We start from the raw sequence: 13396 nt of genomic DNA, 5'->3' as shown, positions 1-13396 counted from the left end.
TCGAAGATTTAAAGTAGACTAACTTGACTTTATTGGTCGTAGACCATTACCGGTCAAATAGGTAGGTGCACCAGCTCGCTATACATGTGTGTTACGAATGCAAAATTGTCAAACGTGTACTTCACACTAGGTATTTAAGATTAAGAAACAAAATTGAATAAAATACAAAACACAAATGGGGAAAAAGAACAAAATCGCGAAAGAAGTTCAGACAGTGAAAGAGGGCTGAAAGCCAAGTTGAACAGAACAAAAAATTAAGGGAAAGTGAGAAGTGTAAAATGAAAAAAGAACGAAGAGTTATAATGGGAGTTAGGGTTCCGTCCCTGTGAAGGGCTTAGCCAGATATAAGAGTATTCGGTTCGTTCATTATCTGTTCCTCTGACGGAAAGCCAGATATAATGGTAGGCGGTTCGATACTTGCTTGTTCCAGTTCGAGAGGAAAAACTAATAATACTATCGGGATCCGAACCTTGGATCTCTTTAGAAATCTTCTTTATAATACCATTCAATTGCACAAATTAATGGATAATAGTGAGAAACTGGTAACAAAACAAATAACCTCACTCCTACGGTCCTGGGATTCGGGTGTTACACATACCAGAGGCGTATGCCGTATGCCCAACGTCGCTGATGCGTCAACCCAAAGGTATACCCCTTACTACCTGTAAGAGAATACTAGGTGGGACAGGTATGTGTGGTTAACACCAGACGAGTTGTGGGAAACGAAAGGAAACGTTTGCAATACACTGCTTAAAAATACCTTACCTTGTTATACACTCTTTAAGTTGCATACATGTTAACCGCTAAAAAGAAGACATAGCTTCTTAAACGCACCTTATTATCATTATTTCCACTTTCAAGAAAAATAACAAGAATCGTAGGCAAACTTTGTATTAATATTCACTTTCATTACACATATCACATATAGCTTTAAAACATAATAATATTTTCAAAGGATTGATAATACTTCACTAGGCCCTTACATAGCGGTCACGGGACGACGTTTTTAACGCGCACGATATTCGCGATCGGCATACGTGATGATTTCGGAACGACGATGAAAGTTTATGAAGAAGGTTTCACTTCCATTAGGCTACAAGGGATTGCGACCTGTTATTTTCCATTGTTTTCTTTTGTTGTCCTCATCGTTCGCTAATAGTTGAAAATGTTACGATTTGTTCGGTCATATTTTAGTGTTACGCTGCTAAAACCATCTTATAATGTTTTGATAATTTAAACACTAAAATCTTAGACACTTTACTGATCTTTGTAGAGACAGAAACTTAGTACACTCAACTCACATGTCGAATAATAGGAATCTCTCGCGCTTCTCTTCATGCGTCACATAGTTGCCTGTCAAACAGCGTAAGAATACACTAGCAGACTAAAATATAGTTCGTAGAAAACATTAAGTTTTTGCTTCTTTATTTTACTAATAATGTATAATGGATAATCCAAAGGTTAATAAAATCACTATAAAGGCACTGATAGTGATTTCAATAAATCACGAAATTAATTATTATTGATAGATTTTACATTATCACGTAAAATCTGTCATCATCACATGAGTTTTGCTGCGTGGGCGTTCAGCACGAGAGTAGCAAAAATTCTTTACCTTATTTAGACGACGGGAGAAGCAGGGCTGTCTGGAAAATTGAGGTACCTTTTGGGTGACAAATTCCTGAACATTGTTCTCCTCCAAATGTTAACTGGTTGCGTTTCATTTCTAAGAATTGGAGTTGAGGAAATACGAGGGTTGATTTAAAAGTTTATGTCTATCCATATCGTTATAGAGTAGGAAAAAGAAGATGTATATACGGGAAAATGTAAAAGAAAATGTAAGTGTATAGAGATTTCATTCAACTCTTTTCCACACAAGCAGCACAAACACGAGACATTGGGATAACGGATACACTCGAACTTCCAGATTAGTGATGAGTCGTTACTTGCGGAGTCCTTACAAAGTAACGACTCTTTTTGAGTACTCAAAGGATCGAATACTGAAAACAACTCAAAAGACCCGGATTCATATAAAGTTAGACATACGGGGCCTTATACAGAGTCGTTTTGACGCATGATTAGCTTCGTACTACAGGCCATACGCTGCAGGAAACATATGTTACTTGAACTTTTTAGTATGCACTAATCACTCGTCAAAACGACTCTGCATAAGGCCCATGATACCTGGAATCAATTTGCGTCTGCATTGGAGAGAATGACAAGATTTAGTAACGAATACTCATACGAAACACAGATAGACACGTTGGAAGCATCTGCCCATTATAGTGCGCATGCGTTAAGAAAAAAAGAAACATCTTCATTGCTTGATTCTTCTGCTTGTTGAGTGCTCTCTCCTCTTCAACCTTATGCACGCTTCGTAACCAGGAAGACGAAGCTAAACTGTTTGCCTCCCCTTTCTCACGGCATAGAAACTTTTAACATCCAACGGTCAGAAACCACGGTTTTAGCCATACAAGCGAACAAACAACAAAGTAATAAAAAAAAAGTGTGGTGCCGTCTATTCTCTAGTTATATACTAATTGTTTTTAAATGTATTTACAACTATTTACACTGGCAGTCTTCCTTACATATTTGCATATAAAAACAGACTTTGGGAGACTTTGGAAGATTGCGATCACCAGCGTGCAGTTAGCACCTCCTTAAAAAAAATATTTTTATGTCAATCGTGTGATCAGGTATGCTCAACAATTTTTAAGATTTGTTCAGATTTACTAACATAAATATAAGCTATATTTAGTAGGGAGGGACTACCTACATGCTAGTCCACCTTCACGCCTGAGTCTGAATTTTTCGATGCCAATTCAGTAGCGTCATTTCAGATTTGGCTTAAGGGTACAAGACCCCTTGATGTAAAATTTCGCGTTTTTCATTGACTTACTTTTATTCTTTTGGTAAAATCTATATAAATCTCAAACTCAGGGCTGGCAAATGCCCCTCCCTGTCCCCCTAAATGACGCCCCTGTGCCAATTGTTCGATCAGGTTTGATCAACGATTTTCAACGTTTGATCAACTTTACTAACAGAGAAATAATGATTAGAAAATGGGGGACCAGTCCTCCTACACCACTGATTTGACTTTTTCTTATGTCAATCATTTGATCAACGTTTTTCAATCATTTGATCACCAATTTTTAACGTTTGATCAGCTTTGGTAACATAAATATAAGCCATATTTAGTATGGGTCTAACTACACTCTAGTCCCCTCTCCGGCTATGGCTTAAGGAACCAGATATTTCACAGCAGCAGAAACAAAATGTCTCAATCTGTTGCCATTTTGAGCAGCTCCTGAATCCTTATACGGCTGTGTTCTAATTGTCAAATATACGGTTGTGTTCTAATTTTCTCGTACTTTTATTACATTTGTAATAAGCAAAATCGTTTTGAAATACAATTATTAGAATTATGTAGATGTAATATCTTAAAATACCGCAAAGATAACACAATTTCTCATTTAATTCCTTTAAATTCATTGTTCCAGTCGCTTTCTTCACACGGGTTTTTTGAATAGTAATTTGTGGTAACACTGCACATGTCTACAGATATCAACGTTAATGGTTGCTTTTATGCACCTTTTCTGGTGCATACCACGATTATCTATGATTAAGGTTATTCAAATTCCAATATTTGCTTTCATTTTTGACAAACTAAGAGACAAAAAACTAAAACGTTAAAATGTCATCAGATTCGAAGTATTACCTGCTCTCAAAGATTCTATTTCATCCTTAGGATTATAAGATTAGGAATTAGGTTTCTGGGCTTTCAGTGTGGATAGGTACGTTACCCCGTCACGTATAAGGGATGACGTCCTCGACTAACCGGGGGAAGGGGAAGGAATTAAGCGGTCTACGACCTATATATTAGGTACCATCCCGGCATTTATCTGGTGTGAATAAGGAAAAAACAGGAAAATCCAATCAGGTTGGCTGGCATCAGAAAGGTTTTACACTTTTTCGACCGAGTGTCCCCACCGGAAATAGAACCCGGGACCGCTCGCACCAAAGGCGAGAGAGTGTTAGCGACTACGCTATGCGAGACCACTCTTACAATTCTTGTGCAGAAAGTACCGGTACCTTAATTTTTTGAACCTTGTCGAATTTGTCACTTATAGTCAGTATGCTAATTAATTTATTTAGGGAGGACAGAACCCAAGTTCTATTTAGTCACGGAAGATTTAAATTTTTCCGGGGGAAAAAATCCAAGGTATTCTCCAAGCAGTCCGAACACTGCTTGTAGCTGTTGTTTGTAAAGGCTTGATTTGTAGTGGAGGGCAGAAAGTTTTGCGTTCTACATTTTTTAATCTCAAATTTCATTATATTTTCCCGATATTTTCTTACTTTCGAAGAATATTATCTTAATTCACTTCAAATTCATGTAAATAACCAACACTATTTTAAAAAAAAGTATATTAAAATACAGTGAAACACAGCCCTTCATTCCTTGTCTTATTTAGCCTCCCCACAGTTATTCACGATAGTACTATCAAACATATGGCAGTTGTACGTTGGGTGTTCATTAAGAAAGGAAGAATGAAAACAACTATTTTCCACCGCTCGCTGGTGTCGTGTCACTCCCTCTAAAGAGGATGAAGCGAGAGGTGCTATTTTCTTTTAAAGTCAGTTACCTAAAAATATTATTTCCTTTTCTCCCTGTCACTCACCCGAAGCACAATTCTACAGTACTTGATTACTTAATGAATAGCATGCTGCCGAAGATATACGAACTACTACGAAGCCAAACTGAATACATTGACGAAAACGAGGAAGAAGCTTTCGAAAACGTGTTTGAGCACGGGCAATCAGAACTGAGGGTGTTACAATAAAACGTTAATATTATATCATAGAAGGCAAAAAATACTATTTTTATTCTAACATTAGCACTTGCACTCCAGCTGATAGAAAACAAGGGAAAGAACAAAAGAAAAACAAAAGAACAAACCTCGGTACAAATGTTGCCATAACAAACCCAACATCCTCCCACCTTGAGTTACATTGAGGGGACTAGTAACTCAACCACAACAAACATTATTTATTTTTAAGTATACACAAAAGATCTAATCTGGTAGGAGGTTTCACTTTTCTACCAGTTCGAGTTGTAACAGTTTGAAGTTTTGTTTCACACTCAGTCTCTGTGTTTTTATCACTCACTCCGTCCATTTGTTCATCACTAGGATACACTGCTGGTTCTTTCAACACCTGTGGTGTCTCATTTGAATGAACTTCCAGGGGAAAAACTCGTTGCACTGGTCTCATCATCAATCCGGTACGTGTCTTCAAGCGCACAAGTCGTACTTCACCGTCACGTCCAGGTAATATTTCCACAACTCTTGCTAAAGGCCATTCTAAACGTTTCAAGTTCTCGTTTTCTACAAGTACAACATTCCCTATTTTGATTTCACTATGGTCTCTTCTAGATTTCCAATGCTGCACCAACTGTCCCAAATATTCACTGCGAAATCTACTGCGCAACTGTTCCCTGAGTTTATGACAATATCTCAACCGTTTTTGTAGGTTAACGGATTCCAAGTTGTCGAGATCCGGAAATCCTACTTCTCTAACTTGCTGCAGAAACATAGCTGGAGTTAAAGCTAATAAATCCGAACTATCATCAGACACATAAGTTAACGGTCGACCATTCATGACAGCTTCACAGTCACACAACACTGTAATGAATTCTTCATAATTTAGCGAAGCCTTCCCAAGTATTCTCCTTAACAGTCCTTTCATTAATCGAATTAAACGCTCCCACCATCCACCCCACCAAGCAGCACTGGGTGGATTGAATTTCCACTTGATGCGTTTCACAGTTGCAAAAGACGTTATACATTTCCAATCCAGTCTGCTCAATAAATTTTCTGTGCCAACAAAATTCGTGCCATTGTCACTGTAAATGACCGAAGGACGGCCTCGACGCGCTATAAATCTTCTAAGGGCTTGAAGAAAGTCACTAGTTGATAATCCGGAAACAAGCTCCAAATGCACTGCTCTATATACTGCACAGGTAAATATACAAATCCAAGCTTTTCCTCCATCTCGTAGTCTAACTGGTCCGGTAAAGTCCACTCCCGTTACTTCAAACACTGCTGCATCTCTGATTCTATCTTCGGGTAGGGCTACAGGGATTGGTTCCAACTTCTCGGCAGTATATCGTTTACATATGACACATTGCTTTATTATAGATCGAATAGTTTTTCTTCCTTTGAGTATCCAAAACTGTTCCCTAAGAAGACTCAACAAACCTTGAACACCAACGTGACAAGCTTCCACATGTTTATCGTACACTAACATTTTTACTACTGGACGTGTGCTTGGCAATACAACTGGATAACGGAAGGTTTCAACATCTGAAAGTTCTGTAATTTTGGTTTTTATTCTGATGAGTTTGTCATTGTCTTCGAACGGACACAAAGATTTCAAATTCTTGTCGCCAACACCCTCAAAGGAATCTGTTTGGACAAGTCTAATAACAGTCCTCTCTGCTGATATCAATTCTTCAACAGACAATTCGTTGCTTCTTCTTTGCTTAGAACGACAATTATGAATAAATCTTTTCATCCAACCTATTATGCGAACTAATTTTTCGTACTTCGAAGGATACCGATAATACCAGTCACTGTCCTCCTTTCCAACATTAAGCATAGCTGATGAGACCGTCTTTTTCTTTTCCTGTGTAATAATTTCTTCTTTATACTCATACTTCTGTTCTGGCCATTCCTCCTTGGGTCTTCGCAGCCACGAAGGACCTTCCCACCATTTTGACTCAAGCAGTTGTTCTCAAGTACATCCTCTCGATGGTAAATCCGCCGGATTCATGGTTCCTGGTACGTAATGCCAAGTTTCTTTTTCACTTAATTTTCGGATTTCTTGCACTCGATTCCAAACAAAGTATTCCATTGCTCATCTCGTTTAATCCATGCAAGAACTGTTGTAGAATCTGTCCAATAATAAATCTGTATACCTTCAAGATTCAAGGCCTCAATCACAGAAGTAGCTAGTGTCCCACCAATAGTAGCTGCCAATAATTCTAATCTTGCTATGGTTTATTTCTTTATAGGAGCAACTCTTGTCTTGGCTTGTACTAACTGCACATTAATGTTTTCTCTTGTAACAGTTCTAAGAAAAACTGCCGTAGCATAGGCTCTTTCACTTGCATCACAGAACACATGTAGGCTACAATTTTCTGAATCTCCTTGTATACATCTAGGAAATGAAAGTTCTTTCAACAAAGGCAATTCACCTACCCACTGTAAAAATTTCTTCCTTACTGCCCCTGGTACTTCTTCGTCCCAACTTAATTCCAATGTCCAAATTTCTTGCAAAAGGATCTTTGGATACAACGTCACTGGAGAAGTAATCCCTATGGGGTCAAATATCCTGTTTGCAAACGAAAAATAACCCTCTTAGTAAGAACGTCTGGTATCAACCCGTCGCAGCATTCTGGTCTTATAGCCAAAGTGTCAGATTTCGTTTCCCACTGTAGACCCAAGACCGGTACTCAGTTGTCTTGCTCCATCTCGCCAAAAGAAGTGTGCTCCCACCCTCTCAGCTCAAATCCAGCTTTCGCCATTACTTGGGTACTTTCATTAATGAAGTGATGAAGCTCCTCTTCATTCCTTACGCTGGTAACGCAATTGTCCACATAAAAACACTTCGAAAGCTGAGCGATGACTTCTCTGGAATATTGGCTTTTTCCTTCTCTTTTTCCATTTCTAACTTAAGATGATGTTCTATCACTGCACACAACAAAAATGGACTACAGTTCACACCAAAAACTACACGCTTGTGACGAAATATCTTTTCGTTTCCCTCCTGGTCAACCCACAAAAATCTCAAAAAGTCACGGTCTCTTTTACAAACACTAATTTGTAAAAATGCTCTCTTGATATCGGATACAACTCCGATTCTATTTAACCTAAACTTTATTAAAATTGAGGGTATCATTTCGATCAAATTAATACCCTTCTCTAAACACTGATTCAATGAAGGATAATTTTTCTCCCTGGCTGATGCGTCGAAGACGGGACGTATTTTCGTCGTACTGCTTTCCTTGACTACATGGCGATGAGGTAAAAAATGCCCTTCTCTATCCTTTTCTTCTGGTGGAATTCTTCTATTACGCCATCATATATCCATTCATTCAACACTTGTTGATAGTCTTCGTAACGGTTTTTCCTTCTTCAACTTAGCAATAAGTGTATTCAATCTTCTTTTGCACATCTCAATATTACTAGGAAGTGTAGGATGTCCTTCTATCCAAGGTAACATTACTTCGTACCTCTTCTCCTCATTAATAGCTACGGTCTTATTAAAGTAATCCATTACTGCTTGCTGAGCTTCCAATTTTGTCTTCTTTTCCGCAGGATCTGTGATACCAGGAACATCTAACCACCATAAATCCGCTATAGATGCTTCTTTACAAAACATGGACATCGTTGCCATAGACGAGTATTTAACATCACCACGTACTTTAACTTTGCCCATTAAAACCCAACCAAGCAATGTTTCCATAGCTACCAATCCGGACTTCAACACAATTCTTTTCCCAGTAAAAAGTTTTCCTGCAATGTCAGAACCAATTAAAATTTCTATCGCGCCAGGGTTCCTGTCGTAAATTTCTACACCAAATTTTTCTAACTCCTGTATCCAAGGACATTCAACTACTGACGTCACATTGCTACATATTGTATCTTGGTTCAGCGCTTCAAAATTGCATGCATAATCTCCATTCAGACTATACAACCTAACTTGATAACAACTATGTTCATAAGGTGCAGAACAAATACCTCCGAAGAGTGCATGCGTAACACTTTCTTTTTTAACACTTTCGTATCCCATTTCCAATGCGGTAGCTGTTCGAATGTACGATCGTTGGGAACCGGTATCTATAATTGCTCTTACCTCCCTTTCTGTCTCTTGACCCCTTACTTTTACAACTAATGTTTGCAAAAACGTTTCGGCATACACGTTATTAGTTAATGTATTTTCAATAACCGGTTTCGTTACACTTTGTTTCACTGTACCGTCATTTTCCTTGTTACCTTTTGGTCCCTTGCACATAATGTATGAATGTTGTCCCTTGCACTTGGCGCATTTTAATTTTACTCTACATCTACTGCTAATGTGCCCCGGATTTAGACATTTGAAACAACAACCTTTTGCTTTTAACACCTTTGTTTTTTCCTCGAAAGACCAGTTACGTGCCTTCGAACACTCTTCGGTAACATGAAAATCACTACAAAAAATACATTTCTCTAGGTCACTTTTACAATTAACTAACTCTGCCGCTGTTGGAACAGTTTCTGTGGGACTACTTCGATCCTTCCTTTTCTTTATCGCACTGGAAGTATCTTTCAAATCAAAGCCTGCAACTGCAAGTGCTATTCGCTCTTCACTTTCAACTTCTTTTCTCACAAACAACATTAAATTTTCCAGTCAATTTTCCACTGTAGATTCTCCATAGTTCGTAGTTCCTCTTTGCCATGCTCGCAAAAGTTCCTCAGGTAAACACGATTCCACTAGTGGGTACAGCATTGCTGCGCATTTGTCTGTCGTCACTCCTAATGTATTTAATGCTCGTAATTGTGACTCAATTTTGTCGTACAAGGCACTGAGTTCTAATTGCTTATTACTGTTCAAATTGCTTAACACCAGTTTTAAAAGTTCCCTCACATACACTTCTACCAATGTATCTTCACGACCGAAACGTGACTTCAAACCTTCAATCAAATTCGGATAGTTTTCTTCACAACGGGAAACTTTCAACAAATTGGCGTGCTCTTGAACCGGGTAGAGTGGCCTGAACTAAATACTGAAATTTGTCACTGTTTGCGATATTCGTGTCCGCATCGATTCGATTGAACTGACTCCAAAACGGTAACCAATTCTTTAAGTCACCATCAAACTTCTTCAATTCAATTACCGGTAACTTAATACCCCGTTTCTTACCTTCTGTCGAAACACTGTCTGTATCACGAGTTGAATTTAATGCATGCTTATCGATCAACTCTTGAACTTTCGTACGAAGACTATAAAATGTCAGAACATACTTATCTTGTGCTTCTGTTTCCTGAACCAAATCTTCGAATTCTTCTTTTAATAACAGTTCAATGTATTCATTGTGCGCTTCATCAACTGCCCTGTATTTATCCTCCAATAATTCAAAGTTCACTTTAAGTTCGTCAATGTTCACATTCGCGGCATTACAGCACTGTTTCACATTTTTTGCGATTTTTGTAAATACAGCTCTCGCCACTGTTCTCACTCTTTTTGCCTTCTCCATTATTTAAGTCGTTTTTCAGTCGTGTCACGGTCGCCAGATGTTACAATAAAACGTTAATATTATATTATAGAAGGCAAAAAATACTATTTTTATTCTAACATTAGCACTTGCACTCCAGCTGATAGAAAACGAGGGAAAGAACAAAAGAAAAACAAAAGAAGAACAAAACTCGGTACAAATGTTGCCATAACAAACCCAACAGAGGGAAAGAAACCCAAAAGGCAACTGAGTACAGGGATTCAGAGGGACACATGAATCCTTGTAAAATAACGAAAGTAGTCGTTACTTTTTATGATTACTTGCACTCAACGAATCCAAAGGAATCGAATACCAGAAGGGAATCAGAATTCCCATCACTATTCCAGATTAACCAGTCTTGTCTTGAGGCCATTATCGGTCAAAAATGTAGGTGCACCAGCATTGACGTCATGTGTGCTACAATTGCAAAGTTGTCTTATGTGTACCTCACACGGAATATTTGTGATAAAGGAACAAAATTGAATTAAATACAGGACACAATTAGGAAGAAAGGACACAATCGTGGAAAAGGTCAAAGTCAGAAAAAAGTCAAAATCGGGAAAGAAGTTCAGACAGTGAAAAAGGGAAAGAAGTTCAGGCAGGAAAGACAAATTAAACAAACCAAAAAGTTAGAGAAAAGTGGAAAGTCTAAAATGAAAAAAAAGTATAAAAAAGAAGAGGATATATGTACATATAAATGTAAAAGAAAGTGTAAGTGTAAAGGACTAGCTCGGGAGAGTAATGCTCCCGGAAGTAGAAACGAGAACCACAGTTCTGATTGGTTGGCGTTATCCACTTCTTGCCACGTTGCATTAAAATAGCAAAATCAAACGATAGGTGCTGTCCGCCTTCGTGGCCGAGTGCGCTAGCGCTATATGCTAATGCTAAAAGTATCTTTTGGCGCGAGTTCAAACCCGGCCCGAGGAAAGTTTTTTTTACATTTTTTTCTACATTTTTATAACACTTATTAAATTAAAATAATATGAAAATAATACTTAAAAAGTGATTTATTTACTTTTTTGCAAATAAGTAGTTGTAGTACTTATGCCCTTGTACTCCATGATATTGGGCTCGTTTTGTTCCCCTTGTGCTTCATGATATAAATTTTGTGATCAACTTAAAACAACTGGCTAGGATAGCGCGTAAAACAGCTGGCTAGAGTAGCGCGCGGGAAAACGTACTTCCGGGAGTATTACTCTCCCGAGCGGGTCGTAAGTGTAATGTAGGTTTATAGGAAATCCCACTCAACTCTCTTCCTCATAAATTTTTACCCCACACGAGGCACTCGGAGTAACGAGCACTGTCGAACTCCTAAATTAACTATGTAAACCACAGATAAACTCTTTTTTCCTTTTCGGTTATTAAAATATTAAAACTATTAATATAAATTTAAGTGGCTGCCGGAGAAGCCATGTTCTCTATTACACTGAAAACTTGTTAGACGCTGAGTAAATTGTATTAATCATTGAAGTTGACTACACTAATAAAAACTTGGTCATGACTCATCATAACTAAAATAGCCCGAGTGAAAACTCGAATTCACCCGTGTTAATCGAAATTTTTATAAAGTAAAAACCACTGTAGAAAAATATTGACGCCAGGGGTCTCCATGCACTATAAAGATTAAAATCAAGTAAATTAATCCAAAGAACAACACTCATAGTAAACGAAAATTGTAACTAAAACGGGAGGTTGAGACAACCCGTGCAATACTGATACCATAAGGCCTCGAGCTCTTTTCTTCGGTATCATGTTATCTCAGCGAGAATTACGCTCCCGACAATTATATTCGGTGACTTCAAAAGACAAAGATAAATGAACATGATAAACCTTTAGAGGTGGTTATAAGATGCAAAATAAAGCACATCGTTGTAAAGGTAGGTATTAAGCTTTAAGAATAGATGGCGATTTAAAAAAAGAAACAATTAGAGAATTCCATAAAATGGACACGGACACAGGTATTTATGGAGTATAAAGAGAAAACGAAAGCGATGTTGTAGACAAAGAGAATAGGAGAAATTGTGATGATTGACAATGCCACCATGCTGATCATAACTACAGAGAGGAGTAGTACGTTTTCCAAGTAGAAATAACCGTCGGTAGTTCAAAGGATATGAACTCTGTTACGAAGGAGGAAATGGGGGAAAGAGGGAAGGAAGTCATGCTGAATGAACCAAGATGAGGAACGGAGAGAACAGAGATGATTCCAATACGAGCGCGCCGTAGTACAAGAAATGTTATAAACAATCCAACGTTGGAAATGAAGTGTAGTGAGGAGCGGAAAGAGATTTATAAGAGTAAGTTCCGTAAAAAAAAATTTTTTTTAGCAATTGAGTTTCCAAGGATACCGACATGCTATTTTCGACGAAACTAGGCAAGTAGTATACTTTAGGGAAGTACGACGAAAGTCAAGTAAAAATCATTACGTAAAATAATTTACAACCGATTTTAAATTACTCTTAGGTAATTGTGCTAGATTAGGCTCGTATCCAGGAGATTTGGGGGTGGCCCCCTAAATTTTTACTGGCCCTTTAAAATTTTCGCTGTAAGCTTGCATATGAAATATATGGCTGGATCGGGCCCCGCTAACTTCTATCGGCCCCTCTACATTTTTGGGCTGGCTACGGATCTGTGCTGGATTGTACTATTTAGATATATTTTTCTTATCGGTAAGAAGGCTGGGCAGTGCATACGTTTCAAGATGAATGTGTTTTGATGAATCAAAACTATAGGTATGGAAAATGTATGTTATTTTCATGGTGGGATTCAGGAGGGTCAAGCTAGTAACAAATGTAGTACGAATTTTATATTAGGGTTTCCTTTGGTTAAGCTGTTAGTTATTTTAAATGGTCTATCCTTATAACAGGGATGTAATGGTTGGACATGGCAAAAGTAGGTTCATTAGTTTCAGCAGGATGGAGGCTAGGATGGTAAAGATGAAAATGTATCTTCATGTGAAGTGCTGTGGTGAAACGGAGTACGAGCTACCTAACTGAAAAAACATAAGGTAGGAAGCGGTCTACATGGTGAAGGTGGCAGCTCTTGAAGGCTGCTGCATACTGTTGGAAAGTTTGATGCGTG

At 38.1% G+C, this 13396-nt stretch overlaps 2 protein-coding genes across 2 annotated transcripts; both read right to left on the bottom strand.

Moving 5' to 3' along the window:
• Positions 1–5043: 5043 nt before the first annotated feature.
• Positions 5044–6657, bottom strand: LOC145661842 (uncharacterized). The gene has a single exon (XM_081727181.1). It carries the CDS (start codon positions 6655–6657, stop codon positions 5044–5046), a length of 1614 nt encoding a protein of 537 aa, XP_081583307.1.
• Positions 6658–8151: 1494 nt separating this feature from the next.
• Positions 8152–9438, bottom strand: LOC145661841 (uncharacterized). The gene has a single exon (XM_081727180.1). The coding sequence runs from the start codon at positions 9436–9438 to the stop codon at positions 8152–8154; it is 1287 nt and encodes a 428-aa protein (XP_081583306.1).
• Between the last annotated feature and the right edge of the window lie 3958 nt (positions 9439–13396).

The sequence above is a fragment of the Thermobia domestica genome, chromosome 10 (assembly GCF_964235325.1).
Source record: "Thermobia domestica chromosome 10, izTheDome1.hap1.1, whole genome shotgun sequence".
Classification (NCBI taxonomy): domain Eukaryota; kingdom Metazoa; phylum Arthropoda; class Insecta; order Zygentoma; family Lepismatidae; genus Thermobia; species Thermobia domestica.
Note: the sequence above shows the minus strand (reverse complement) of the source record. Positions and strands in the feature narration are given on the sequence as shown.

Coding starts and splice junctions, on each gene's coding strand:
- LOC145661841 (XM_081727180.1), bottom strand. CDS start 9,438: ATGTTGTTTGTGAGAAAAGAAGTTGAAAGTGAAGAGCGAATAGCACTT.
- LOC145661842 (XM_081727181.1), bottom strand. CDS start 6,657: ATGCTTAATGTTGGAAAGGAGGACAGTGACTGGTATTATCGGTATCCT.